The sequence below is a fragment of the Vigna radiata genome, chromosome 8 (assembly GCF_000741045.1).
Source record: "Vigna radiata var. radiata cultivar VC1973A chromosome 8, Vradiata_ver6, whole genome shotgun sequence".
In the NCBI taxonomy this organism is placed as follows: domain Eukaryota; kingdom Viridiplantae; phylum Streptophyta; class Magnoliopsida; order Fabales; family Fabaceae; genus Vigna; species Vigna radiata.
Genome location: NC_028358.1, coordinates 34,731,414 through 34,756,227, shown reverse-complemented (window position 1 = coordinate 34,756,227; position 24,814 = coordinate 34,731,414). Strand labels below are relative to the sequence as shown.

The 24,814-nt window shown below is 33.6% G+C and overlaps 3 protein-coding genes across 11 annotated transcripts; all 3 read right to left on the bottom strand.

Annotated features, from left to right (window-relative positions):
- Nucleotides 1-3,471: 3,471 nt before the first annotated feature.
- LOC106771753 (epsin-3) lies at nucleotides 3,472-5,070 on the bottom strand. Its single transcript, XM_022784963.1, has 4 exons — nucleotides 4,964-5,070; nucleotides 4,645-4,767; nucleotides 4,402-4,563; nucleotides 3,472-4,021 (listed from the first exon to the last, which is right to left on the bottom strand). The coding sequence occupies exons 1-4, from the start codon at nucleotides 5,068-5,070 to the stop codon at nucleotides 3,472-3,474; spliced, it is 942 nt and encodes a 313-aa protein (XP_022640684.1).
- A 1,736-nt stretch (nucleotides 5,071-6,806) lies between these two features.
- On the bottom strand, nucleotides 6,807-20,698 carry LOC106771874 (MATH and LRR domain-containing protein PFE0570w). 6 transcript variants are annotated; one of them, XM_022785288.1, is made up of 9 exons: nucleotides 20,629-20,698; nucleotides 16,619-17,352; nucleotides 12,098-15,662; nucleotides 10,539-10,791; nucleotides 10,212-10,418; nucleotides 9,060-9,233; nucleotides 7,904-8,092; nucleotides 7,693-7,806; nucleotides 6,807-7,567 (listed from the first exon to the last, which is right to left on the bottom strand). In XM_022785288.1, the coding sequence occupies exons 2-9, from the start codon at nucleotides 17,286-17,288 to the stop codon at nucleotides 7,250-7,252; spliced, it is 5,490 nt and encodes a 1,829-aa protein (XP_022641009.1). In that variant the 5' UTR covers nucleotides 17,289-17,352; nucleotides 20,629-20,698; the 3' UTR covers nucleotides 6,807-7,249. The 6 variants fall into 6 exon arrangements, with proteins under 6 accessions (XP_022641009.1, XP_014513371.1, XP_014513372.1 ...); XM_014657885.2 differs by lacking the exon at nucleotides 20,629-20,698 and adding an exon at nucleotides 17,682-18,166; XM_014657886.2 differs by lacking the exon at nucleotides 20,629-20,698 and adding an exon at nucleotides 17,848-18,166.
- LOC106771873 (protein TRIGALACTOSYLDIACYLGLYCEROL 1, chloroplastic) lies at nucleotides 19,793-23,922 on the bottom strand. Of its 4 annotated transcripts, none has more exons than XR_002669302.1 (6): nucleotides 23,680-23,922; nucleotides 23,046-23,103; nucleotides 22,736-22,806; nucleotides 21,561-22,637; nucleotides 20,629-20,698; nucleotides 19,793-20,252 (listed from the first exon to the last, which is right to left on the bottom strand). XR_002669302.1 is itself a non-coding variant. In XM_014657882.2 (4 exons), exons 3-4 carry the CDS (start codon nucleotides 22,780-22,782, stop codon nucleotides 21,614-21,616), a joined length of 1,071 nt encoding a protein of 356 aa, XP_014513368.1. In that variant the 5' UTR covers nucleotides 22,783-22,806; nucleotides 23,046-23,103; nucleotides 23,680-23,921; the 3' UTR covers nucleotides 21,482-21,613. The 4 variants fall into 4 exon arrangements, 2 of the variants coding, with proteins under 2 accessions (XP_014513368.1, XP_014513369.1); XR_002669303.1 differs by having other exon boundaries at nucleotides 19,793-20,169; XM_014657882.2 differs by lacking the exons at nucleotides 19,793-20,252; nucleotides 20,629-20,698 and having other exon boundaries at nucleotides 21,482-22,637; nucleotides 23,680-23,921.
- Between the last annotated feature and the right edge of the window lie 892 nt (nucleotides 23,923-24,814).

Genomic DNA, 24,814 nt, shown 5'->3' with positions numbered 1-24,814 from the left:
TAAACTTTTATCATCTTCAAACTATAGTGCCACGTTGAATAATAAAGTTTTTACTTCTACACTTTTGGAATTACTTTACATCTCAAATTCATTACAAACCACAGATATTTAGATCAAAAATGGGAATTTTAGGTGAAATAAAACTGGAAAAACTTCTTAATTTAGATTTTTATTTATATTTTTTTAATGTGTTTTTCATTAATGTTAGTCTAATAATGATCAAAACATTACTCGTTGTTATTAAGTCGTCAACGATAATGATTTTTTTAGTGTTAGTCAACAAGAATAATAAAATTTTCAATGTTACTATCAAGTAGGATTCAATCACGAAAATCGAGGTTAATTTTTTAAATGAAAGGGATGAATTGAACCTCTCAATCATCCTCAATTATGATTGGGCGCATTATGAGGTTCGCGACTATGTGACTTGTTTCCATCAGAGCAAGGATTTATGTGATTGGGTTGAATGGTCATACATACTTACTGAAGGCATTGGTGACAGTGCCATTAACCTATGAGTTTGCAAAGTGAACGAGTGAGTATGTTGTGATAAAGAAGGTTTCCCTTCAGACTTCTTTTACATGTATGTCTGCTTGTTCAACGATATGATTGTGAGGGTATCGTTTGATGAGTCTTATATGGGTGTTCTACGTGAATTGTATCTAAATAGTTAGGGATACATTTGAGCCTTCGTGATCTTAATGCTTAATGCTAGATTTAACCTCAACGCCCGTTTTGTTCCTACACCACTTTCGTACTCGTGTCGAACGTTGAGAAAGGGTGATTGTATCTTATAATGGATAATGAGAAGTGATTTTTCTCCTTGTAAACGACTTCCAGTAAGTGCCTTTTCACTTATGCAGCAATACTTTGTTTACATTGATGGTCAATCCAAAATTCATTTATATTGAACTTTGGATCCAAAACAGATGACTTCTTGGCTTTCGTCTTTGCTAATACCAGAAGAATCGTCGACACTAGCGATCATTAATCAACTTCCCCACCTTCTCTCGCCTAGGAGACTTCTCTAGTGTCATGGGTCTTTGACCTTCTATGACGACGTTTTCGCTATGTTGATTTCCTACTTTTGTTTAGTGTTAACTTGTTAATTTTTTGTTGTTTTTTAGACGTCATGACCTCCAAAAATCCCGAAAAAGTAGATTGGTTTTGCAAGCTAGCAACGCAACACACGAATTCAAGGAGTGGATCGGGCACGACCGATGCTAGTTCATATAATCCTTTTACACCTCTTCGACTAGCCCCTACTGTTATTGATGTAGAGGCAACACGACAACTTATTCTATAGGCTACTCTGATAGGTGGATGCCCTTGCTGAACTTAGCGTATAGGTTGCGTTGTTGAGCACCAAAATTACAATTGGTGCTGATAAAGCTGAGGTTGAACGCTTGGGAAGGAACTATTCGATGCTCAACTGGATTTGGACCAGGCCTTAAAGGCTAATGCTGACATGGATGCTCAACTGAAGGCAACCATCACTACTCATGCTAACAACCAAAAGAATAAGTCTTCCCCATTGACAACAAATTATGCATTTTGCCAAGTGTCTATTATACTCATTTTCTCGCCTTTATCTTGCTCGTTTATGAGATCTTTGATTTTCTTCCTCCAATCTTCCTGACCAAGTAACAATATTAATAAGCATTCAATGGTATATGGTAAGCTTTGTTAACACTTGCCTTATCACTATGCTCAATTGTCATTTTTCTTTATCCTTCTTTAATTTGGGCAATATGTCAGCCTTGACATTTTTTTGTTTGAGGGATATGTTGTATGTTGAATGCTTCGAAGCCTTTTACTAACTGGGTGGCTTTATGATAGTATTGAAGGAGCTGATTGTCCTTTACTTGAAAAGTTCCTTTAATCTACTTGATGACAAGTTGGGATTCATTTTTACAATTGACCCTAGTCACCTTGTGCCTTTAGATAAGGCTAACTTGATTATTAGGGCTTCATACTCCGTCTTTCCAACGAACGATTATTTACTTCTTATCTTCAAATCCAATTTTCGTTTATCCATATTGATCGAGGGATACTTTTCGTAATAAGTTTTTCATTAATGTCGGTCTCATTACAGTCAAAACATAACTCATCATGATTAAACCGTTAACCAAAATGGTTTTTTGAATACATTTTCTTTACCTTGACCATTTAGTCGTTATGATACTAATGTACTTTTAATCGTTTAATCTAGTGTGAGGTATTCTAATTGTTTTACTAATTAAAGGATTGACCGTTCGCCTACCAATTAACCAAAAATAATATATTATAAAAACTAAAAACAAAAACATAACATTTGACTTTTTTATATCAATACATTTTTTTTTTAAAGAATCATATATTTCTTATTGATAATGGAATGTGTAGAAAAAAAAAAAACTTAGTGTGATATAAGGATATGTTCATAGATAAAAATGTGCTGTATGTTTTTATTTATTTAGCCATTACAAAATAGAATTATTCTTTCATTACTACATATTTTTAATTTAACACAACAATATTAATAGGTGTCATTGATATCTTTGATATATAATTACTCATAAAAATGTTAGATTATAGATCCAACAACAAATATTTGTGTTAAAATATGAACAAAGTTTACAATATTTATGGTATGTAGATATAGTCGGTCATGTTTTCTAAATGAATTTCAAGTTTCATGTTATTTAGTGTGTATTGTGTAAAATATATCCATCGAAATTAATAGTTATTTATAGATTATTAACATATATATTAACATATATTAATGTTTAAATTACTTCACGCTATACAAATATACAATATTAATAAAATAAAAATGCGAAGGTGGAAGTAAAAAATTGATTGGAAACATCCATTGATTATTCCTACAATAGTGTAGAAAAGTTTTACCCTAGAAATATATGTGTCATAACTAAATATGGTATATTTTAGAAAAGCTGTATATAGTGAAGCATGGTTGATGATGTAAGGAATATTATGTAGAGACACATGTGCCCCTCCACCACCATCAAAGTGCTTTTTTCGTGAAGAAGGACCCAATAATCTTCCCCAATCATGTCATGTCTTGTATGTAAGAGTCAAAAATTGTATTGTGAATGTTTAGAATTGTACCAAAACCATTTCATATTTCTTGGATTTTTCTCAACCTTTATACTTTCAAACATATCATTCATCAATCCAAAATTGTTCATCTAATAATGCATCCTCGTATGAGTCACGGACCCAGTATCATATTTTCTTATCACTTTTTATTCATATTCTTTAAGAACAAGTACAGTTCAACATTAAACGTCCATATTTTTTTGTTCAATTAGGTATTATTAGTAGTCCGACATCTCACACACGTGTAGTCTCAAGGCAAAAGACAAGACACGTGAATTCTGCAGAGTTATTTTCGATTTTCGATATATAAAAAACAAAAACATACTTAAAAAAACATTCCTTTTATCATGTGGCTTGGTTTTTGTGCCTTCAAAACCATAACGAGTATTGACGATCAAATTTCTTTTGGGTGAGCTTTTTGCCAACATCAGATAGGCATCTAAATTCAACCTTTCCACGTTTTTCTCCTTTAACGGGACTAACAGCAGAGATCTTTCCGAAAATTTCACCCACAAACCCTTTTGGTTTTTCCACGAATTCATCTTCCGTAGAATCGATCAAAATATTCTTCTCTTCAGCTGCAAAACCTTTCCAAAGGTGATTTTTGGTCACATGCTTCAAGTCCCTTGGTGGTACCATTATATTAATATTGCTGTTATCTCCTATGGACTCTGATTTCTGTTTATTTAACTCTTCATTAGACTGAAACATGTTATCAGTGGTGAAAAATGAATAAAACGATGAAGATCCTGCGGATGATGACGATGTTGGAGATGGACACTTCACTGAACTTCCAAACCCTTCTATTCCGTTTGTTATTTTCAGAGCCTTCAAACGTGCTTCTGTCAGAGCTTCTGCATTCTGTAAAAGCTTCACTATTTCGTCTGATAGTTTTTGCATTCTGGATCCCCAATTGAACCTGTTCATTGCCATAGCTATACTTCAAAAATGGAAATCTATTAGCTCCTATGTTTTCGGTTTATGATTTCATACCTTTGCTCCTTCGGCGTGGTTAAATTTATTTTTAACTATTACACTGTCATATCATACTTAAATGTTCAAATATTTTCTGACCCTCTTTTTTTGTTTTATTTACTTCAAACTTGTTCACAATTTTCTACCTAGCATTCTGACAATTTTCAACTTTTGTCTTTAGTTTCCACCCTTGTATGCATTTTCCTCATCTTTTCAATTTTTAATTTGTATTATATACTTCAAAAACAAAAAACTTGTGGTGTGGTAAATTAGACAAACTATGATCCATATTTAACTGTTATTTACCACAGATTTAAGGTTTACCCTTTTTCATCAATACGAGTAAATCCTCCTAGTTCTTCAATAATTTCCACATCACATAGAAATTCATGAGCAAACTCTTGAGGGCCATGGGTGAGCAAGAATTCCAGAAGAACCATTGTTTTGTATGCTTGCCTCCACTGCTCCCAATCCACGTTATACAACCTGCACTTTAAACGATATAGTAAAGAAGCAGTGGATATAAACTCCAGAAAAATGTATAATAATGTCAATGAAGAAGCATACCTATGATGAAGAATATCAACAATTCTCCAATACTCATCTATGTCAAATGATGCCTCGGCAATTCTGGTCATAGTTTTGGCATCAGGACTGCAATCATCCTTATTTGTTGCTTCCTCTGCCAGCCTGTGATGATATTGTATTATATGTATGTTAATGCCTCTCTAATCTCAAAGCTGCAACTCTTCTGGAAACTATGAATATGAATTAACAGTAAAAGAGCTACATTTATTTACTGGTCATTTCGTGAGTACAACATATAAACTGTTATGAATAAATCATGCATTACTCTGTTTATTCATAGACACACACATGCACTTACAATTCAGCTTCAGTAACATCAGTAAATGTCATCCTAGCAGATTTGTACTTTTCTTGTAGGAAAGTTGTTGTCTGTTTTTTTATTTGCTCCAGGAATAGGCTACCCATTACTACGAAAATCAAACTTTTAAGTAGTTGTTAATGAATGTAGCTCTATTATTTCATGAATTGTAGCCTTTCGCTTAAAAGAATATGACACACAATGGCAAATGGAACATGGATAAACCATGACAGTGAATTCACTGCAGGCTATAAGAACTTGTTAATATATGGATAGCCAAAATTATAGCTCAGACAATGCAGGAAAAGTGCTCATTGACAAAAGAATAAGAGAGGAAACGAGAAAAGAGAGAATGAACCAATAATAGAAAGTTGACCCAATTTACACAACATTGCTTGCACTGAAAACTAGGATCTTCACACAATACTAGGATTCATACTTATATTCATCCTATTTCACCCTGGGATTCTCAATTCCGTCCCATGTTGTAGTTATTGAAAACTCATTTTTCATGAAGTCAATTTTTCCTTCTCTGGGTTATAAAAGATAGATATAGTTGAATATTTTTAATGATATTTTAAAAAATTATAAATTGAGATATGGTTTTAATATTTAAATTTGTTAATTATATAAGAATTATTCAATTCAGGTTATTGGTGAGTGAAATGTGTACGTGTAAAATATATTAGGCGGGACAGATGAACTAAGTAATAATTTATCCATTAAGTGACTTTGTATTAGATAACTTTTCAGTTTTTGTACTTCATATGATCTTTTTAAATAAAAAATAAATAAGCCAAAATAATTTAGTTATAACATATAAACAAGCATATAAATTATATAATTTATCACTTTTTATCCACATAATCATAATTATACTCAAAGTCACTAAATTGCTTATCAATTAAATTTTCCGTTGTACTGAGGCCATAGGAATAAAATAAACTCCGACATGTATATGAGACCTAACTAAATATAAGAATTTTGTAATATCTCTTCTATTTTACTTGAAACTTAGTTTGATATCGAAGATTTCTTTTATTTAATTATTTTCTTGCTCAACAAACACCAGTTTCATTTATACCAATTACTAGCTAGATGATTTCCACTCATATTAATCCAATTTAATTAAATACAAGCCGTACTCCAATTTTAAAAACATAATTAATCTTCCAAATACTACTATGAATCTAATCATATGATAAACATTAGTTAAATATTAAACACAATTGAGATTGTTGATGGGGTATTGCTTCCTGTAGCCCCACAATTACTAACTGCACTTCACAACAATAGGGAATACATCACATTGCCGCTTGCTTTCGGAACATATTTTATGTGAGAGTATTCCGGAAAACTTGTTTCGAAAGACATTACGGTTTCAAAAAGTTTATTCACAAAAATTTGTTCTGAAATACATTTTATAAGTTCCAAAAAATTTTGTGTCAAAAATCTCGTTTTGAAAATTACATTCGGAAAATTTCACAAAACTTTCTTCAAAAGGTTTGTAAAATCTAGAAATCATTTTTCTTACAAAAGGTAAAAGGATGATTTAAAAATTTTGGGTATGAGAAGAAATTGTAGAATGCGGAAGAAAAACCTCGGGCTATTACTTCCCACACCCCACTTTTATCTTTGTGCACCTCATAAAAGCTATAATACCAGCCTTATTTTACATTATAAATATGATAAAAATTCTTACATTTTTTGAATTAATGGTCCAAATATATTTCCAAATTTAGAAATAAATTTCGAAACAACAAATTTGAAATAAAAAAAATTTCAAAATAAGTATTTTAGAAAATAGTTGATCTAGGCCGAATTGCTAAGTCTTCATCTCTTACCTTCCATAACAAATACTGTGAAACATGGATGCCATGTTGAGGAATGCAATGCAACTTAAAAACTAAAATTATATCCATTGATTTAAAAATTTGTAAGTACAGTTTTGGTTGTATTTACACAATTTTAATAGTTGATTTCAACGGTCCTCTAAAATACATTCGTCAATTTGGAGGAATCAGATTTCATATCTGTATCCATCAAACTGGAATAATATTTTAATATCCCAGACCAGGTAAGAACTTCTCATAGTAGGATGTCTTGAAAGAAAACATCTATATGAAAATGACTAACTTTCTTGCAACTTTTAAGGGTAAAAAAGTACAAGATTACAAGGACAATACTTTTATTTCAAAAACAAAGGGAGGATACTCTGGGCTAAATGAGAAATGTGTATTATATACAAGGAAACAAACATTGATAGGAACACAGAGTCATCATTCACTATTCACTACTCTTCCACGCTTCCCGCAAGAGCTCATATCGTACAACCTTACGGCCTCCCTTAATTAGTGCAGTCTTTTCCTTGGACGAAACTGATGGTTCATCCATGCCAAGTGCAGAAAGTGGTGAATCCAACTCATCAAGTTCATCATCACTTGTATATAATTTTTTGAGAGCAAATGACCCACGTCTTAGTGAGGTTTTGGTTCCCGCTTCTTGTAGCATTCCTAGAATTGAAGAAGCTGGAAGTGGTGCATAGAACGTGGGACCAGCAGAACATGGCAAGCCTGTAATAGCCCCTACATCATCCTCAGTATCCTAAAATAACAAAATCCAATAAAACAAAAAGACATGGAAATTAGAATGTTGAAATTTCAATAATCCATTCCTACACCATACTTATTGCTTCTTATTTTCACCAACCATGCTAAAAATAAACCAACCTCACTGTTCAGGGCATCGAAAACAGCATCCGGGATAGGGCCTGGGGAGAATTCATCAGGAACAAAATTGTTGACAACTCGTTTAATCAATGAAATACCAAATCTAGGGCAAACCTGCAGAGTTGTTTGTATGATACGTTTATAATTAGTTTCGCAAAGCATTAAAAATGAAAGAAGAAGACCAATCAACAATATAGAAGTTTGATCCAACCTCTTTTCTCGTAGACCCATCTGCAAGCATGTCCAAGGGAAGCATCATCAAATCGCTTAAGGCATTGAGGAGAAGGAAAGGTTTGAAGGATGATTCACATTTGGGTTCATCGTTTTCATTGGTAACTTCGCAAGCGTCACTATCATCAATGCTAAATAAATCTGAAAGCCATCTTGACCAGTCACCAATCTGAGTACAGATAATAAAAAGTTACCCGAGGAAACAAACATCATATATCCTTCATAGAATTGCAACAAAACTTATTTTATTAAGGTTGGCTACATGGATATTGGGCTCTATCAAGAACCAGTTTTTCAGTAGAACCATTTACAGGAGGGTCTTTCTAAATGGTTTCTCAAGTTTTCTTAGGTCTTTCTCTGCTCTTTTGATTGGACTAACTTCCATTTGATACACTTTCCTAACTGAAGCATTTTATTCAAAACTAACCCAGTTTCCATCAACTCTCTCCTTAGACACATTCTCTCCTACTCTTTCTTTTCTTGTATGCACTCATCCACCTCAGCATGCTTATTTCTGCTACATTCGTGTTTTTTTATTAGCACTTCATTACTCAACATGTGCTTGCATCACTGATTTTACAAATAATAGAATTTATTCAATTTAGGGCCATCATGCAACAAATTTACAAGTACAAATGTATACATTAAAATTGAGAAGACATGTTTTAAGATGAGGGGCTGCCAGGAAAAAGAAACTTCATAATTCTAATTACTAAAGCATTCAAAATCTTTGAATTTTTGGAAGTCTTTAAAGGGGTTGATGAATTGAAAATATACAGGGAACATCAAATTTATTTCTCGTGGTGAACTGCGTATATTGGAGGAGAATTTCTGACCTAAAAGAAGTAAAAACTTTAGATTTTGTCTCTAATATCCACTGTATGTTACAGCAGCATTTATTTATTAAGATTCAACAACTAATAGGATTATATTTGTTTTCTAAATACTTGTACTAAAACATCATAAAATACTTTACATATTTTATCAGCGAGTAAACTTTCTCAAAGTCTCAGTAAAGCACATTGCTGTGTTACAGAGGAAGCAAGCCTCACAGATGAAAAATATATAAAGATTATGATCAACTAAGTATCTTTTTACAGAAAGAAGGCATAAAACAAAAAAGTTTCATGACTCACAGCATTCTTCAGTTGTGCACCAGCTGCAAAGCCTGATTTCCCAGCTGGAATTGGAAGAACCTTAGAATCACTAATGGGGTCAGATACAGGATCCATGGGCATCTCTTCGGCGGATTCCCGAAGAATAGCATTGAACATAGCAAAGTCAAGTCTACTAACCAATTGCTCCATCACCTACAACCACAAAAGTAGTCCTATTTCAATCAGGCAGCCTTTTATTTTATTTCTTGCCTTCTCGAGATAGGAATCAATAGACACAATATTACCATTTAGAGAAAACAATAACATGTACATCCATACAACCTGGAATTATTCAAGAATAAACAACCAATATAAATAATTCTACAAACAAAAAGTATTAACAAGAAGTAAATAATAATGAATGAACAGATGGAAGAGGCCAATGTTTCCAAACTGTCAAGAATCAAATCAACCCAAAAGCAGCACAAAATGGTTTTCATCGGACATAGAATTTAGGTGGGAAAGAGAAAGAAACAAAAAGGACAGAGAGGGTAAAAGGGGAGAAGAATGGGATAGAGACAAAGAGTACAGAGACGGAGAGATCACAGAGACTATGCACAGCACTTCTATTACTTCTATTCCAGCCTGTCTTAAATATCTTTATTTATAGGAAATTAGCCAACAACTATGAAATCTTAGGTAACTAACATTCTTTTCTGACATACAAATCAATATATTATGAAGAATGGCCATGGTGATGATTGCAGTCATGGCCACATGGTGAAAGAGGGTCTTTTCCAAGTCAGGAACCAAATCAGCCAGATCTTAGGATCAGGTGTTGGCCCAAATCTGGAACCAAATCAGGCAGAAGCTTAGGATCATGTTTATTTTAGCTTTTAATTTATGTATACTAGCACCTTCAAAAGAACATTAACAACACCACCCTTGGGGTTCTAAAAATTAAGAGAATTAAAAGAACAAATGATTTTGTTACTTTAAATAAATACCCCCTTACCACTACTTCCAACATTTCCAGATAAGGTAGTGACAAAGACACCAAGCTATATGTTTTTGTCATATTATATAAGCTACATATACATCTACACCCATACATATGTATTAAAAAAATGAATATCCTGAAAATCCAGCATTCAATACATTGCACATAGAAATATCAACTTTAAACTGTACCAATCTAGCTATCACAGCCAAGCAGCCACACTCATGAAAACCAGTCCGAAGAGGACAAAGCCTTTCACATGCATCCTTGAAAGCTCTTTTCCATAAATAAATAGAAAAACTTCCTTGATCTTGATCACCCACACGAGTTCTTTTTTCATCTGCTTTCTTAGAATTAGTGCTTTTTGCAACTCCAGACTGCATGTATGGTGTAAGAGTCTGGGGACAGCAAACATAAAAAAATATCAGGAAAATATAAGAGGGATTTTAGTTTAAAATCAAAGTTAAGAGTGGAGATAAGAAGAAATAGAAGGAGAAGATGAATGGTTTGGATTCAACCTGCCACCAGACAGACTCAACAATTCGAGAGAATATCCAAGCTTCAACCTTTTCTAATGCAAATAAAAAAGTTTTTGGATTCTCCCAGCTATGAAATTGTTTTTCTATGTTGCCATTTTCTTCTTTATGAAGAGTGTTGCCAACTACATCACATTCACTGTTGATGCATGAACCGTCACCAAAGTGTATATTTTCAACTTCTTTGCTCACAATTGCTCTCAGCAATAATATATTTGAGAACCAAAATGTCAACCTATTCATGGATAAGAAGCAGTAAGGTAAGAAATAATATCAAATAAATGATTGTAACATATCTTTTTAAAACTGATGTTAAATAAACCAAACTTTACTAGATAAGCCTTACCCCATTAGTTGGAGTTGGCTACATTAATCAAACAATGCCATTGCATTTAAGAAAAAGCCACATTTTCACTTCACCCAAAAAAATTCTATTTAGCATCATAGATCAATGTCTCCTTTTCCATTGAGACACCCTATGCTTGCAACCTTGCAAATGCACTCATTGGGCTCGGTTTTATCCCAAATACACGGGCTTGGTTGTCCAGATGCACAGGTCTCAACTTTGTCCAAGATACACTGGTCCCAGTTGTCCCATATGCATTGGCCTCGTATGTCCTAGAAGCTAATCAGGCCCTGCCTTCACCTATATATGCACTGACCTTGTTTCTATCCCAAAAATTATTATCAAACTTAGTTTAAAGCTTAACATTTTTGGTCTCCAATAATATTAGTTTGAAGCTTCCAAATTTAGTTTTGAGAAGGACTTGCTTTTCTTGCCATGAATTGTTTACCAGGCATATCATCATTCCAGCTATCTGACTAAGCAATTCTTCTTTCCAACTTCTCCAACATCTTGAGTTTCTTTTCCAACTATTGTCTTAGGTGGAGCTCAATGTTTTATGTTTTTAAGTTTTAATTTGAGGATATGTGAATTGTTTTCTCAACGAACTAAAGTTAAGCAAGCTTCAATTTGAGAGAGTTAGAAATATAATAAATATCTCAAGATATTATCTTAGAAATACAATAAATATCCCTTGTAATTATTTTTTTTATATTCTGATTTTTTTCTTTGTTTAATTAGAATCTTTATAATGATAGGAATGTTTTATTAGAATATTATTTATAGGCATTATCTGTTTTTAAATAAAATGAACTCTATTGGGGAGTTCATATACACAATTTTCAGCAATTCTTCCATATATTTTTTTCCTCTTCCAACAATTTTAATTTAGTTCATTTAGTACATGTTCCTTATTGGAATCTCTGTTGGTCTTACCCTCACAAGACCAAGACACCTTAGATGAGTCTCAATCATCTCCTCAAATGTAACTTCCCCAACTTTCTCCTAAATTTATTCACACTTCAATTGACAAAAAAAAAAAAAATGGGCATTCTCACTATTGAAGTAATCTTAGGCTCAGCTTTTCCCAACAAAATTTCTGTACTTTAGAATCATAAAACAAGATCTTCAGTTATTCCTGAAAATTGTATTTTATTTCAGCATAATTAAGAAAATAACGAAATCAAGTTTTGTATACCTTGGAACATCATTTCCACATGCTTTAGAAACCAAAACAAATCCCGAGACAGCACTCTGGGCTGCACTAGCTATTGTAGCAGGAGACCCAACTCTACAAGCGTGGAAATAGAATCTAGAAAGGCGCCGAGCAGGTGCATGGACCTTGTTTGACGAGCTACCATGTTCAGCAATAACTGAGTACATTGAAACTTCGAGAGCAGCAGCTTCCCTCAGTTCTTCTCGTAGCCTTTCAACTTCAGCATTCAATTCAGTTTTATTGCTAAGAAACCTGCAACTTTTATTAATGTCTTCATGGCATGCGGTATCAACAGGAAAATCATTCAAAGTATTAATTTCCTCTGCCTGATTAAGGGTCTGATTGCTGATTTGCTCATAATTCTCAGCAGATTGTGGAGGAAATTTTACATTTTCCCCATCTCCGATTTTGTCACTCATCGATCTTGGGTGTTCATGTGGTTTCTTGTTTAGAAGAATAATACTATTTAGATTCCCTTTCTTCGCGGAATTATCATTGGAAAAAGTATTGAGCTCATTTTCTAAAGGTTCATTCCTCTCAGTGAACTGTCCTTGTCCTTTCTCATGTGGCTTCTCGTTTAGAAGAGTAGTACAATTCAAATTCATAGAATCATCATTGAAAAAATTGCTGAGCTCATTTTCTAAAGGTTCATTCTTCTCAGTAAGCTGTTTTTGTCCCTTCCCATGTGGTTCCTCATTTAGGAGAGTAGTACTACTTAAATTCCTTTCCATCAATGAATCATCATTGGAAAAATTATTGAGCTCATTTTCTAAAGGCTCGTTACTCTCAGTGAACTGTTTTTGTCCTTCGCCAAGTTGTTTCTCGTTTAGAAGAGTAATACTATTCAAATTGCCCTTCTTTATAGAATCATCATCAGAAAAATTATTTTCATTTTCTAAAGGTTCATTCTTCTCAGTAAGCTGTTTTTGTCCCTTCCCATGTGGTTCCTCATTTAGAAAAGTAGTACTACTTGAATTCACTTTCTTGGTAGAATCATCATTGCCTAGCTTATTGAACTCATTTTCTAAAAGTTCATTGCTTGCAGTAAATGGTCTTTGTCCTCTTCCATGTGGTTTCTCGTTTAGAAGAGTAGTACTATTCAAATTATCTTTCTTCAAAGAATCCTCAACAGAAACATTATTGAGCTCATTTTCTAAAGGTTCATTCCTCTCAGTAAACTGTCTTTGTCCTTTCCCATCTGGTTTCTCGTTTAGAAGAGAAGTACTACTCAAATTCCCTTTCTTAGTAGAATCATCATTGGAAAACTTATTGAGCTCATTTTCTGAAAGTTCATTCCTCACAGGAAACTGTCTTTGTCCTTTCGCGTGTGGTTTCTCGTTTAGAAGAGTAGTACTATTCAAATTCTCTTTTTTCATAGAATCATCAATGGAAACATTATTGAGCTCATTTTCTAAAGGTTCATTCCTCTCAGTAAATTGTCTTTGGCCTTTTCCATGTGGTTTCTCGTTTAGAAGAGTGGTACTACTTAAATTCCCTTTCTTCATACAATCATCATTGGAAAACTTATTGAGCTCATAGTCTAAAGGTTCATTCCTCTCAGTAAATTGTCTTTGCCCTTTTCCATCTGGTTTCTTGTTTAGAAGAGTAATACTTTTTAAATTTCCTTTCTTCATAGAATCATCATTGGAAACATCATTGAGCTCATTTTCTAAAGTTTCATTCCTCTTAACAAACTGTCTTTGTCCTTTCCCATATGGCTTCTCTTTTAGAAGAGTAGTACTGCTTAAATTCCCTTTCTTCGTAGAATCATCATTAGAAAACTTATTGAGCCCATTTTCTAAAGGTTCATTCCTCTTATTAAACTGTTTTTGTCCTGTCCCGTGTGGATTCTCGTTTAGAAGGGTAGTACTACTTAAATTCCCTTTCTTCGTAGAATCATCATTGGAAAACTTAATGAGCTCATTTTCTAAAGGTTCATTCCTCTCACTAAACTGTCTTTGTGCTTTCTTATGTGGTTTCTTGTTTAGAAGAGTAGTACTACTTAAATTCCCTTTCTTCATAGAATCATCACTGGAAACATTACCGAGCTCATTTTCTGTAAGCTCGTTCTTCTCGGTAAACTGCCTTTGTCCTTTCCCATGTGGTTTCTCATTTAAAAGAGTAGTGCTGCCAATTAAATTCCATTTCTTCGTAGAATCATCATTGGAAAAATTATCAAGCTCATTTTGTAATGGCTCATTCTTCTCGCTAGACTGATTTTGTTCTTTTTCATGTGGTTTCTCGTTTAGAAGAGTAGTGCTAATCAAATTCCCTTTCTTCTTAGAATCATGATTGGAAAAGTTATTGAGCTCATTTTTTACAGGCTCATTCTTCTTGGTAGACTGGTTTTGTCCTTTCCCATGTGGTTTTTCGTTTAGAAGAGTAGTGCTAATCAAATTCCCTTTCTTTGTAGAATCATCATTAGAAAAATTATTGATCTCCTTTTGTGAAGTTTCATTCTTCTCAATAAATTGTCTTTGCCCTTTCCCTTGTGGTTTCTCGTTTAGAATAGTAGTACTATTCAAATTCCTTTTCTTCGTGGAATCATCATTGGAAAAATGATTGGGCTTATCATCTAAAGGTTCATTCCTTTCAGTAAACTGTCTTTGTCCTCTCCCATGTGGTTTCTCGTTTAGAAGAGTAGTACTATTTAAATTCCCTTTCTTCATAGCATCATCATCATGGTGAAAATTGTTGAGCTCATTTTCTAAAGGTTCATTCCTCTCGGTAATCTGTGCTTGTTCTTTTCCATTTGGTTTCTCGATTGGAATAGTAGTACTATTTAAATTTCCTTTCTTCATAGAATCATCATTGGAAAAATTATTGAGCTCGTTTTCTGAAGGCTCGTTCTTCTCAGTAAACTGTCTTTGCCCTTTCCCATGTGGTTTCTTGTTATCATTGGAAAAATTTTTGAGCTCATTTTCTAGAGGTTCATTCTTCTCAGCAAGCTGTTTTTGTCCTTTACTATGTAGTTCCTCGTTAGAAAGAGTGATACTACTTTGCTTGGTAGAATCATCATTGCGGAACTTATTGAGCTCGTTTTTTGAAAGTTCATTCCTCTCCATAAACTGTTTTTGTTCTTTTTTTTGCTCCTCCATTTCTTCTTTGGCCTCCATAACCCCAAGATCTGAAATACTGATAACTTTCTCACCAGCTTCTTTATTAAGTCTCTGATCTCTTGTGTCATCTTCTTTAATCACACTGTTCTCTTGAGTTACTTGAGAATTGAAAGGCCTTTCAAAGTTTGTTTGTATACTAGGTGAAATGCATGAAGCAGAAGATTGTTGAATATTTTCTTGAATTTCAGAAATTGGATCAGAAAGTTTGACAGTTTCCACAGAAGTTTTAGGCAATGAAGGGCGGCCATAGGCAGCATTTCCCATGTCTGATCCAAGAATTGTAGATGAAGGGGGAGATTTAATGCCATTGAACTGTGTGGGCGCTTCACTCCTTGTGTTTCCAACTAAGCTAGAAGTAGTACTTTCTGCGGATAGAACAGAATCTCCATGAGATCCTTCTGCTCCTCCTTCCCTGATTTTGATACCGCCTGATATCAAATGGCAACAGCCTGTTAATATAGCAGAACTAGAAAATTGTGTAGCCATATAGATTATTATTGGTCTGGATATCAGATAATCAATAGTAAAATTGTGTCACCAGTAATACATCAGTATGGTTCTATCTACTTCTTTCACTATAGGTATGTTTCAATAATCTTCTTCAAGAACACTTACAGAAAACAGTATAAGAAACAAAAATAAAATAAGGTTTTCTATAAACTAAAATTAACTAACGCATATGTTTAAAATAAGTTTTTAAAGAAGCTAATATGATAGATCATTCAAAAATTAACTTAGCCATATGTTTTATCTATAAAAGAGAGTATATTTAATTTTTCCTTGTTATTTTCTTCTCCTATAAGTGTTTACGAAGAAGTTATCGAAAAAGACCCTATATCTATCTGCTTAACATCACATGTCAATACATTTTGAGTTCAAATGTCTGATCAACATATGCAGAAATAAATTAACAGTTAAAAATCAACCATAGAGGTAATTGATATACAAAATGTGTCATGAGCCAACAAAATTAGTTTAATAATGTCATCTCATATCCTTAATATAGTAAGATCAAAACAACATGAATTGCTGCAGCACACTGCATACTAATGCATGTATCCATACCAATTAACAATTAAATACAATGACGATGTGATCTATGTGATTAATGTATATGGGAATACCGAAAGTAAATAAGAATACAATTTATTAATACCAGAACAAATAGTTAAGCATCATAGCGATCTTTTGTTAGGAATAATCCACTCAATAAGGTCTAAGCAGGAATGAGATTAATTATTGCCAAATCATAACAATGTCTTGATAATATCCATACTATGTAAACAAATCCCTTCGGAAAAAGGGGTGACGTTTGATATATTTGCATTAAGCACAATTAGACGAGAAAAAAACTTCAGTACTTTTTCATTTAGAGGGGACAAACCTCCAGTAGTCTTGGAAGCAGATCTATTAGTTTGGGAGGTATTTGAAGGGAAGTAATCACTATCATCATCATCATCAGTAAAAGAGGCAATTTCAACATCATCGTCATCTTTCAATGACTGTGTTACCGATTCACTTCCTTCCTTGTCTACTGACAACCCTTTTGAATAGCTGCTGCTGGTTGGTGATGAGCTAGAACATTCTGTATCCAATGGCTGAATACTAACATAAAGAAATGGCTGTGAAGAATGCTTGGAGCTCTTCTTGCAGTTCAATAGAATGCGTAAGGCTTTAGTTTCCTTAATAATTCCAAAATCTGCAAAGTTTATTGAGGCTGATCCCAATAGTTGGCTCTTTGTTGTCTTGTCATACAAGTTAAACTCTAAGTAGTTCTTCTGAAAACTTTCACGGTGTTTGCTTTTCTTGGATGCTTCTCTCCACATAACAACTGAAAGCCTGAAAGATTCATTAAATTCGATGTTTTCAATGCCAGGAGTGGTGGATGCTAGAGACCCAGAAATTTTATCACCATTTTCCCACTGCAGTAATACCGTTTGCACAGATCTCAGTGATTGTGAAGGGGGCCAAGGCTTGATCTCCTGAACATGGATTACGTAGTGAACTTGGACTGAAACAGTTTTTCTACTCTTTGATCTTATTCCCAGTACCATCTTCACAAAATAATAATACCACTGCTACTGTGGGCAGTTATGTTGCTCACTCGAAACGATGAACCTAAAACAGAACAAAAATTAGAAAAAAAATGAGATGTTCCAAAACATTCTAGAGATATTTGCTTGACATAGAACCTAACAAAGGGGCAAACAACACATGATGCCAAGAACAAAAAACACTGCTAAAGCCAATACGAAATGCTTATTGAAGGTATATTCCTAAACACCCCCAAACAAGAGAGAAGAAAAGCAGAGTGAAACTGTTTTTAATTCTTCAAAAAAGCAGAGTGAAACTTTTTAATTCTTCTTCTTTTCCTTGCCAATAAAGATAACACGGATAAAATAATGACACCAATGAAAAATTCTTTAAGGTAAGAGACAAAAGCTAACCAGGGGAATGATGTAAGAAAGAAGAAAACAGATATCCAGATTCTAGAGGAAAGAGCATATGCATGCAAATGGAAGCAAAAAAGCAGAAACCAACACTTAAAATTTGACGAAGCTCAACTTAGCTATAAGCAAAGTGATAAAAAAGAAACAAGTTTGGGGAAATTACGTAATGATAGAAAATAATCAGCAATTAAACAAACCAGTTAATTAATTAATGCAATTCAAACCCAGAACGACGGATGACAGAAATATGCTAACTTGGAATTATATGAACAAAAGATGACCAATAACATGGCCCAATAAAGCTGATAGACGATGGGACCCATTTGAAAAAAAAATGAAGAGGGAATTGGTGGGTATAATAGGAGAGGAAAGTGATTTGTGATTGATTATTCAATTGATTGCAATGAAAGGGGTCAAAGGTTGAAACTGAGAGGCTAAGAAAAGGAAAAGTAGAATTGAAGGAAATACCAAAACTGAAAAAGAAAAAGCGTATCCCACGCATTGAGGAACTACTTATAATAATTTTCTTTTAATTTTTTACTATATTAATTATTTTAACCTATTTTTTTCAACATAACTTTATTATATAATTTAAATTTATGTGAAAAAACGACAATACCATTTTTACCAACTGAAGTATGACGTGTTTTGGTTTACCTTAAATAGTGTCGGGGTAGTTAGGGTATCCATGTTACCATGCTACTTTTTTATGCATATATATTTAACAGATGTATAGAGTGCCGGCTTGTTTGCAATTTAGTTGCGCTGGCACATCATTAGGTAAAACGCGTACCGTTCTTCTTTTTAGGCAGAGTTAGTCGTTTAGATTTCGGAAAATAAAAACAAATGGGTAATTAGTAGGTATTTCCTAAGAGTTTAGTATTTCATGAGGGATTATGATAATGTGGATCAGATGGACTTTGTTTAATTTTATTATCATTGATGATGGATTTCACACTCGCATTTGTCTCCTATATAGTAACTATTTCTTAAGAGATTGATTTTTAATCTAATAGTAAGTTAAAAAAGAAGGTGGGTAATTTGTTTATGAATTAGCGATCAAACAACCTAAACATGTACAATTCTTAAGGATTTTGAAGAGTTGAGTGGGTGGAATTAAGTTTAACCCATTTAATTGCCAACTAGTTCACGATCAGTTTTACCTTTCCAATTAATATTTCTAGAATTATGGTTCTCCTTGTAAGGATTGTAAGAAGATTTTGAAATTTGTACTGCTCACGACTTTACCATTTCTTCTGTTACAAATAGAGTTGGATTTCATGGAGATTCCCAGAATAGGATTTTATGGAGATTACCAGTATTGGATTTCATGACATCTTTTATTATTATTTTTTTTTATGACGCTACAGCTTGTTGGATGATTTCATAAAATAATAAACATGACAAAGAGTTAAAGTTCATAATTTGTGCATTGTTATGTCTGTACAAAGAATTTAAATTATTGTTTGTTTTAATTAATAATTTGATTTTAAATCTATGACTCATTTTTATTCTATATTTTTAAATAAAGTCAATATAATCTCTTCCATTAAATAAAATTAATGATGTTAATAGGGATAATTTGTTAGTCCAAATCATCTTCTCCGACCACATTCACCAACGTCACAACAACCACCAACCCACCCTCCTCCCCTCCTAGTAATGCATCCTATCTGCTTCTGCAAAATTATTTGCAGAACTTTTGTTGCCATATCAACCTTTTTCCCTTTTCAATTGAACTAGACCCCTCAATTATCACAATCACTTACATCCAGAAACAAAATTCATTGTGCTCAAAAGATAAATTAAATGAACCTCCTCTCTTTTCCTCAATTATATGCAGTCCTAATTGCAAAAAGAATGAAATAGTTTCCACAGTTCTGCAGTCCCGAATGGAGGGAAGCATTCAGAAAGATATAGATAGATTTTTTCCCAGTTGCAGGTAAATGATTTCCAATAAAAGTACAGAAAATACCGTCCAGTCAATTTCACCAATTTCTACAAATTTGAGTCCTCACAAAATGAAAGGTGAAAACTTTAGATCATTAAACCATACAGTTCATGTTTTGGTTGTCAAAGTTCCCCTCACAATCTCCTCAGTGCTTGTAAAAGGAAAACTACAAGATGAAAAAGAAATGTCCCAAAAAGCTTAATCCCTTGGCACTCCAACTTGAAAGAAAACCTTGATGAGTTTCACTTACAAAACCACACAATAATTTGTATGTCAACAGCCACAAACAATGCAAATAGAGCGCGCAATAATCTTGCACACTCTTATAGCGGATACAAACCAAGCAGAGGAACAATGCAAAGGTGTCTGTCTCAATGGAAGGAGAGACACTGATAAGAGAAAAATATAGGGAAGGAGGGGGTTCAAGAACAATGTCATCGGTAGAAGGAGAGGAGGGTGGGTGGTGGTGGGTGCCGTGGTGGTGGTGGAGGTGTCGTCAGGATGGTGGTTGGTGGGATTGTGTTGCCAAAAAAGCTGAGGTTGGAGAGGAAAAAGAGAATTTGAACTTACACATGATCACATTTTAACACCTTTAATGTTAAAGGACCGCATTGACTCTGTTTAAAAAATATAAGGACTATGTTTAAAAAATATAAGGACTCCGTAAAAATATATATAAGAATAAAAATGAATCATAAACTTAAATAAAAAAATCAAATTACTAATTAAGTCATCATTATTTTGACAGTTATTGTCAAACAACTTTATCCAAATAAACCGTTTGATTCCAAAACCAAACCATGGTGATGCAGTGGGCATTATCACTATTCATTAGTGAAAACCACGATTTACTAACACAAAATTGCCCCAATGAAAAGAATAGAACACAAATTTCACGATTGTTCAGATGATTTCTCAGGCTTGGTTGAGTAATAATAGCTACAAACATATCAGATGATTGAGATACGAAAGTTTCGATTTACTTAGACTCACCTATCTTTCCAAGTCAGAGGCACTGATTGCCTCATTTCAATTCTTTCTATCCACTGGTACATTTTATACCCTACAATTATAGGGAAAACTCATCACAACTATAAATAAAACAGATTACATAGTTCAAAGGCAAACAAATCAGGAATCATGAATTCATGACTAAGCATATTTCCTTGCATAGCTGAGAATCATAACCAAGTTCAGTGACAGGGCTGGTAGAGGGAGGTTTGGGAACAATGGATAGTTTATGCTTTACAATTACAGAACACAATCAAGTTGCTTTATCTACAGAGCCAACCTCACCAAGTGCAGCAAGAAGGCCCGGTGATTGTTATTATTGTCAATATATATGTGCAACTTAAATTTTCAACAAAGAACTCTATGACACCATAGGATTGAAATCACAATATAGTGCATATTATATTTCACAAACACTAATCTTGAAGCAAAATACTTCATTAAGAACGGAATGTTAGACGAATCAAAGCTAAGAAGAAATGAAAGAAACATGCTAAAATTATGAAAATAATTCTATTCCACATTTAAGTAGTGAGAAATTCAAGGCCCTAATCATAGAGTCAAGAAGGATTCATTTGAAATCCATCAACAAATGATCTAAAGTGTGGTAACTTAATTCCATTTTGTTCCATCCCATTTAAATGCTCAACACTGGATGTCCAAACATCAGCTGGATCATAACATCATAACATCATGGCCTCTTTATCATTTCATTGTAGCTTACAAGAATTATTAAAATAATACACGTTCAAAGGAAAAACAAACGTCTTTACCATGTTTGAAGGAAACGCAATTGTAGAAAAGATATATAAAAATAATACTAGCAAACCATAACTTACCAAGAAAAGAACAAGACTAATGCACCTGATTCAAATTCTAAAAATTTTATCACACCTTTTATAGAAAAGTCATACCATTCACTTTGTACAAAAGAGAAAAACCAAATTGCAGAGACAACATTAGTTGCCTAAATGCAATTCTTTAGCTGATCTCCTGCTCCTTGGAAGAAACAACAAGAAAGAGCAAAATCGGCGATGAAGATGCCTACTAGAGAAATAACCACAGCTGACGTCGTTGATTCCCCAACACCTTTAGCCCCTCCCAAAGTTGTAACTCCCCACGCACAACTCACAATAGATATGATAGCACCAAAAACCTGTGACTTGATCATTGCACTAATAATATCCCATGATCTGAGAGCCCGCTGAGCTGAATCCAGGATAATGTTGATGCTCACCCCATAAACACCATCAGCAAGAATGGCACTAGATGCCATCCCTAACGTAAAACACAATAGGGTCAAAAGAGGAAGGGCAATACAAGTAGCTATCACTCTTGGTGTCACAAGGTAATCGACAGGGTCTGAACCAAGAACTCTCAATGTATCAGTTTGCTCAGAAACCTGCATAGTTCCTAACTCTGCTGCAAAAGCACTTCCAATACGCCCTGCAACCACAATTGCTGTAACCACAGGACTTAACTCCCTTGAGAAAGCCAGAGCTAAAACCCCACCTACAGACCTGTTCAATCCTAACCTTGTGAACTCTCTTACAAATTGAATTGTGAAGGCCATGCCCACAAAAGCTGAAGTTAAAAGACACACCCCAACTGATCTTGGACCAACTCTCTCCAGTTGTTGAAGAGTATTCCTCCAATGAATCTTTCCCTTTAGAGTTTTGACAATCACCTGCCCTGCCAGGATTAAAACTGATAACCCCCTCCACAGATACCTTGGAGGTGACCAGTTGCTGAGAAATGCTGGTGATGCGCCATTTGGAGCATGGTTTGTGTTCATTTCATCAGCTACCGTAGAAGCAGATGGATGGCTGTCATCTGTGTTGTGAAGCACAAACAATCTTTTTGGTTTTATGGGGCCAGGAGAATTATAAATTTGAGGTCTCCCATTGAATTCACATTTCCGATCCCATTGAGAGGTAAATGGTGCACAGAATTTCACCTTATATTTATTCTTCCCATTTGCACTGATGTTTCTGCAACAACATATTGTTCCATTGTACGTTCAATATACATTAATTTTAGAAAACAGAAAATTATATAATAAAAATCAAGGGAAAAGGTAAGTATAAACCTGCAAGAGAAACAGATTAAAGGATGACTATACGATGTTGTTTGCATGGTGAGATCCTGGACTAACAGACTCTGTTTGAATTTGAGGTCATCCAGTCCAATTTCATACATTAGAGAAAAGATCGAAGTATAACATTGTCAAGTATTCATACTGATAGTTGGCACTAAATAGTTTTCACGAAGCAAACTGCCGTTTCTTTGTGAAAATTAACTACATATATGCATTGTACATAAGAAATTCTACAGAAGTCTCTGATATAGAAGAATGAAATCATCTGAAATTCTTATGTGCATAAATCTTTTTCATTTACCTAGAATGATTCCTTTTGGTGCCCTATAGTAAGAAATGGCTAGAGCCTTGAACCTCCCCTGCCAGTCGCAATATATGATATGTTATTTTAGGTAAATATAACACAAAACAAAAAAGCAAACAAACAAATAAGGAGCCGCCAAAAAACGATTTCAACATTGCAATTCACCTCAATTCTGGTTCTCGTAATTGTTCGGTTCTCAATATTTTTTTCACAATTCTGATTCCAATGAAATCATCTTAAATTGCAACCAATTTTTTTTCATAAAATAATTAAAATAACCAATGATTGAAGGACTGCGCAAGCATGGGCTGGAGCAACAGCACTTACGATTTTGATGAGCTAATTCAAACTCTTTGCACTTGCACTTAACAACAATTCAGACTAAACATGTCGTTTAAAAGTAATAGAGAGGAATAAAATCACATTTTCACATAATAATAACTAGCTGAATCTCCCAGAGAAAAAAGTATGAGTCAAAAGAATGCAATACAGCTAAACCCTAACATGGATCAACCGGTTTGAGTTGGGATCAGAAATGAACTTGAGTTTTCCACATGGAATTAATTATTAAGTAATAAATTAAGAAAAAAGAAATAAAGTAAAATAAAAAGTATATGGAGACGAATCCTACAGATTTTGAGGCGGAAACAGAGGGAATCATAAACAGAAATGGAATTGAAGAATAGAAGATGCACCGGAGATTGAAAAATGACGGCTTGAAGTGGTTCGCAGGGAGTGAGTCACCGACTACAAATTAGAAAATATACTAAAATATAAGGAAATCAACGAATCCAACTTTGCTTTGTAGTTAGACAACTCAGCCATAGGGATTTTGATTTCGCCGTACCGTCTGAATTATTAAGATATCGAAAATAAGAACTTTTTTCATTATTTGCACTTGAACGGACGCTAATTAGCGATAGATTATTTTATAACTTACATTTATACTAAAAAAAATAATTTCGAATACATATATTTATATTTAGTTTTTCAAAATAAAGATATGTTCTGAAAACAATAAAACAATTTAATTTGTATATAATTTAAGTTATTTAAAAATTCCACATTGTGTTTTCATGTATTATTATCTATATTTTTTTCTAAAGAAAAAAAGTAATTATTTTACATAGTAGATCTTTATTGGGTTGATTTATTTGACTATTTAACTCAACTTGATCTGGAATGTGGATTAAGTTTTAACTTAACTCAAAGTATTCATTATGGTACGTACGGATAGTATAATAATATGAACTAATTCATCCCATTTTAGTACGTTTTATTTAGACTGGTTCCACATTTGATATGTAAAAAGTAGATCGGAATAACTTGATTGGTCCCATTTTGATAGTTCGCTTCACATAATTATTAGTTCACGTGTCAATTAATTTTGATAAACCAAGAAACAAACCTCTTGATTAAAGAACTAAAATGCCAAATCATTTTTTCTTTTCCAGAATTGGAATGTCTTTGTGAATATATAAAACTATAAAGATATTAAAGCACTGGAAGTTATAACAGTCATGAAAGTATTTGTCAAACATTTTAAAAAGCATTATACTATTTACTTCTGAAAATTCCCCCCCTGATGCTATTTTATAAACTGTTTACACGTTAGAATTCACTATCAGAGTGATTTGATAGGAATGATCAGAACATGTAATAATTCATACAAACATTTTTAACCTTAAAGACGATTAGGTCCAACTACTTTGAGTTTTCCATATAAACGTTTCGTTCAAACTCTTGGTTGTCACTTAAGGTCTCTT

Coding starts and splice junctions, on each gene's coding strand:
- LOC106771873 (XM_014657882.2), bottom strand. CDS start 22,782: ATGCAAACAACATCGTATAGTCATCCTTTAATCTGTTTCTCTTGCAG. Junction 22,638..22,735: donor TTAATCTGTTTCTCTTGCAG/GTTTATACTTAC, acceptor ATGTTGTTGCAG/AAACATCAGTGCAAATGGGA.
- LOC106771753 (XM_022784963.1), bottom strand. CDS start 5,070: ATGGGTAGCCTATTCCTGGAGCAAATAAAAAAACAGACAACAACTTTC. Junction 4,768..4,963: donor GATGTTACTGAAGCTGAATT/GTAAGTGCATGT, acceptor ATATCATCACAG/GCTGGCAGAGGAAGCAACAA. Junction 4,564..4,644: donor GTTGATATTCTTCATCATAG/GTATGCTTCTTC, acceptor TTTAAAGTGCAG/GTTGTATAACGTGGATTGGG.
- LOC106771874 (XM_022785288.1), bottom strand. CDS start 17,288: ATGGTACTGGGAATAAGATCAAAGAGTAGAAAAACTGTTTCAGTCCAA. Junction 10,792..12,097: donor TGTGGAAATGATGTTCCAAG/GTATACAAAACT, acceptor ATCCATGAATAG/GTTGACATTTTGGTTCTCAA. Junction 7,807..7,903: donor ATGGGTCTACGAGAAAAGAG/GTTGGATCAAAC, acceptor ACAACTCTGCAG/GTTTGCCCTAGATTTGGTAT.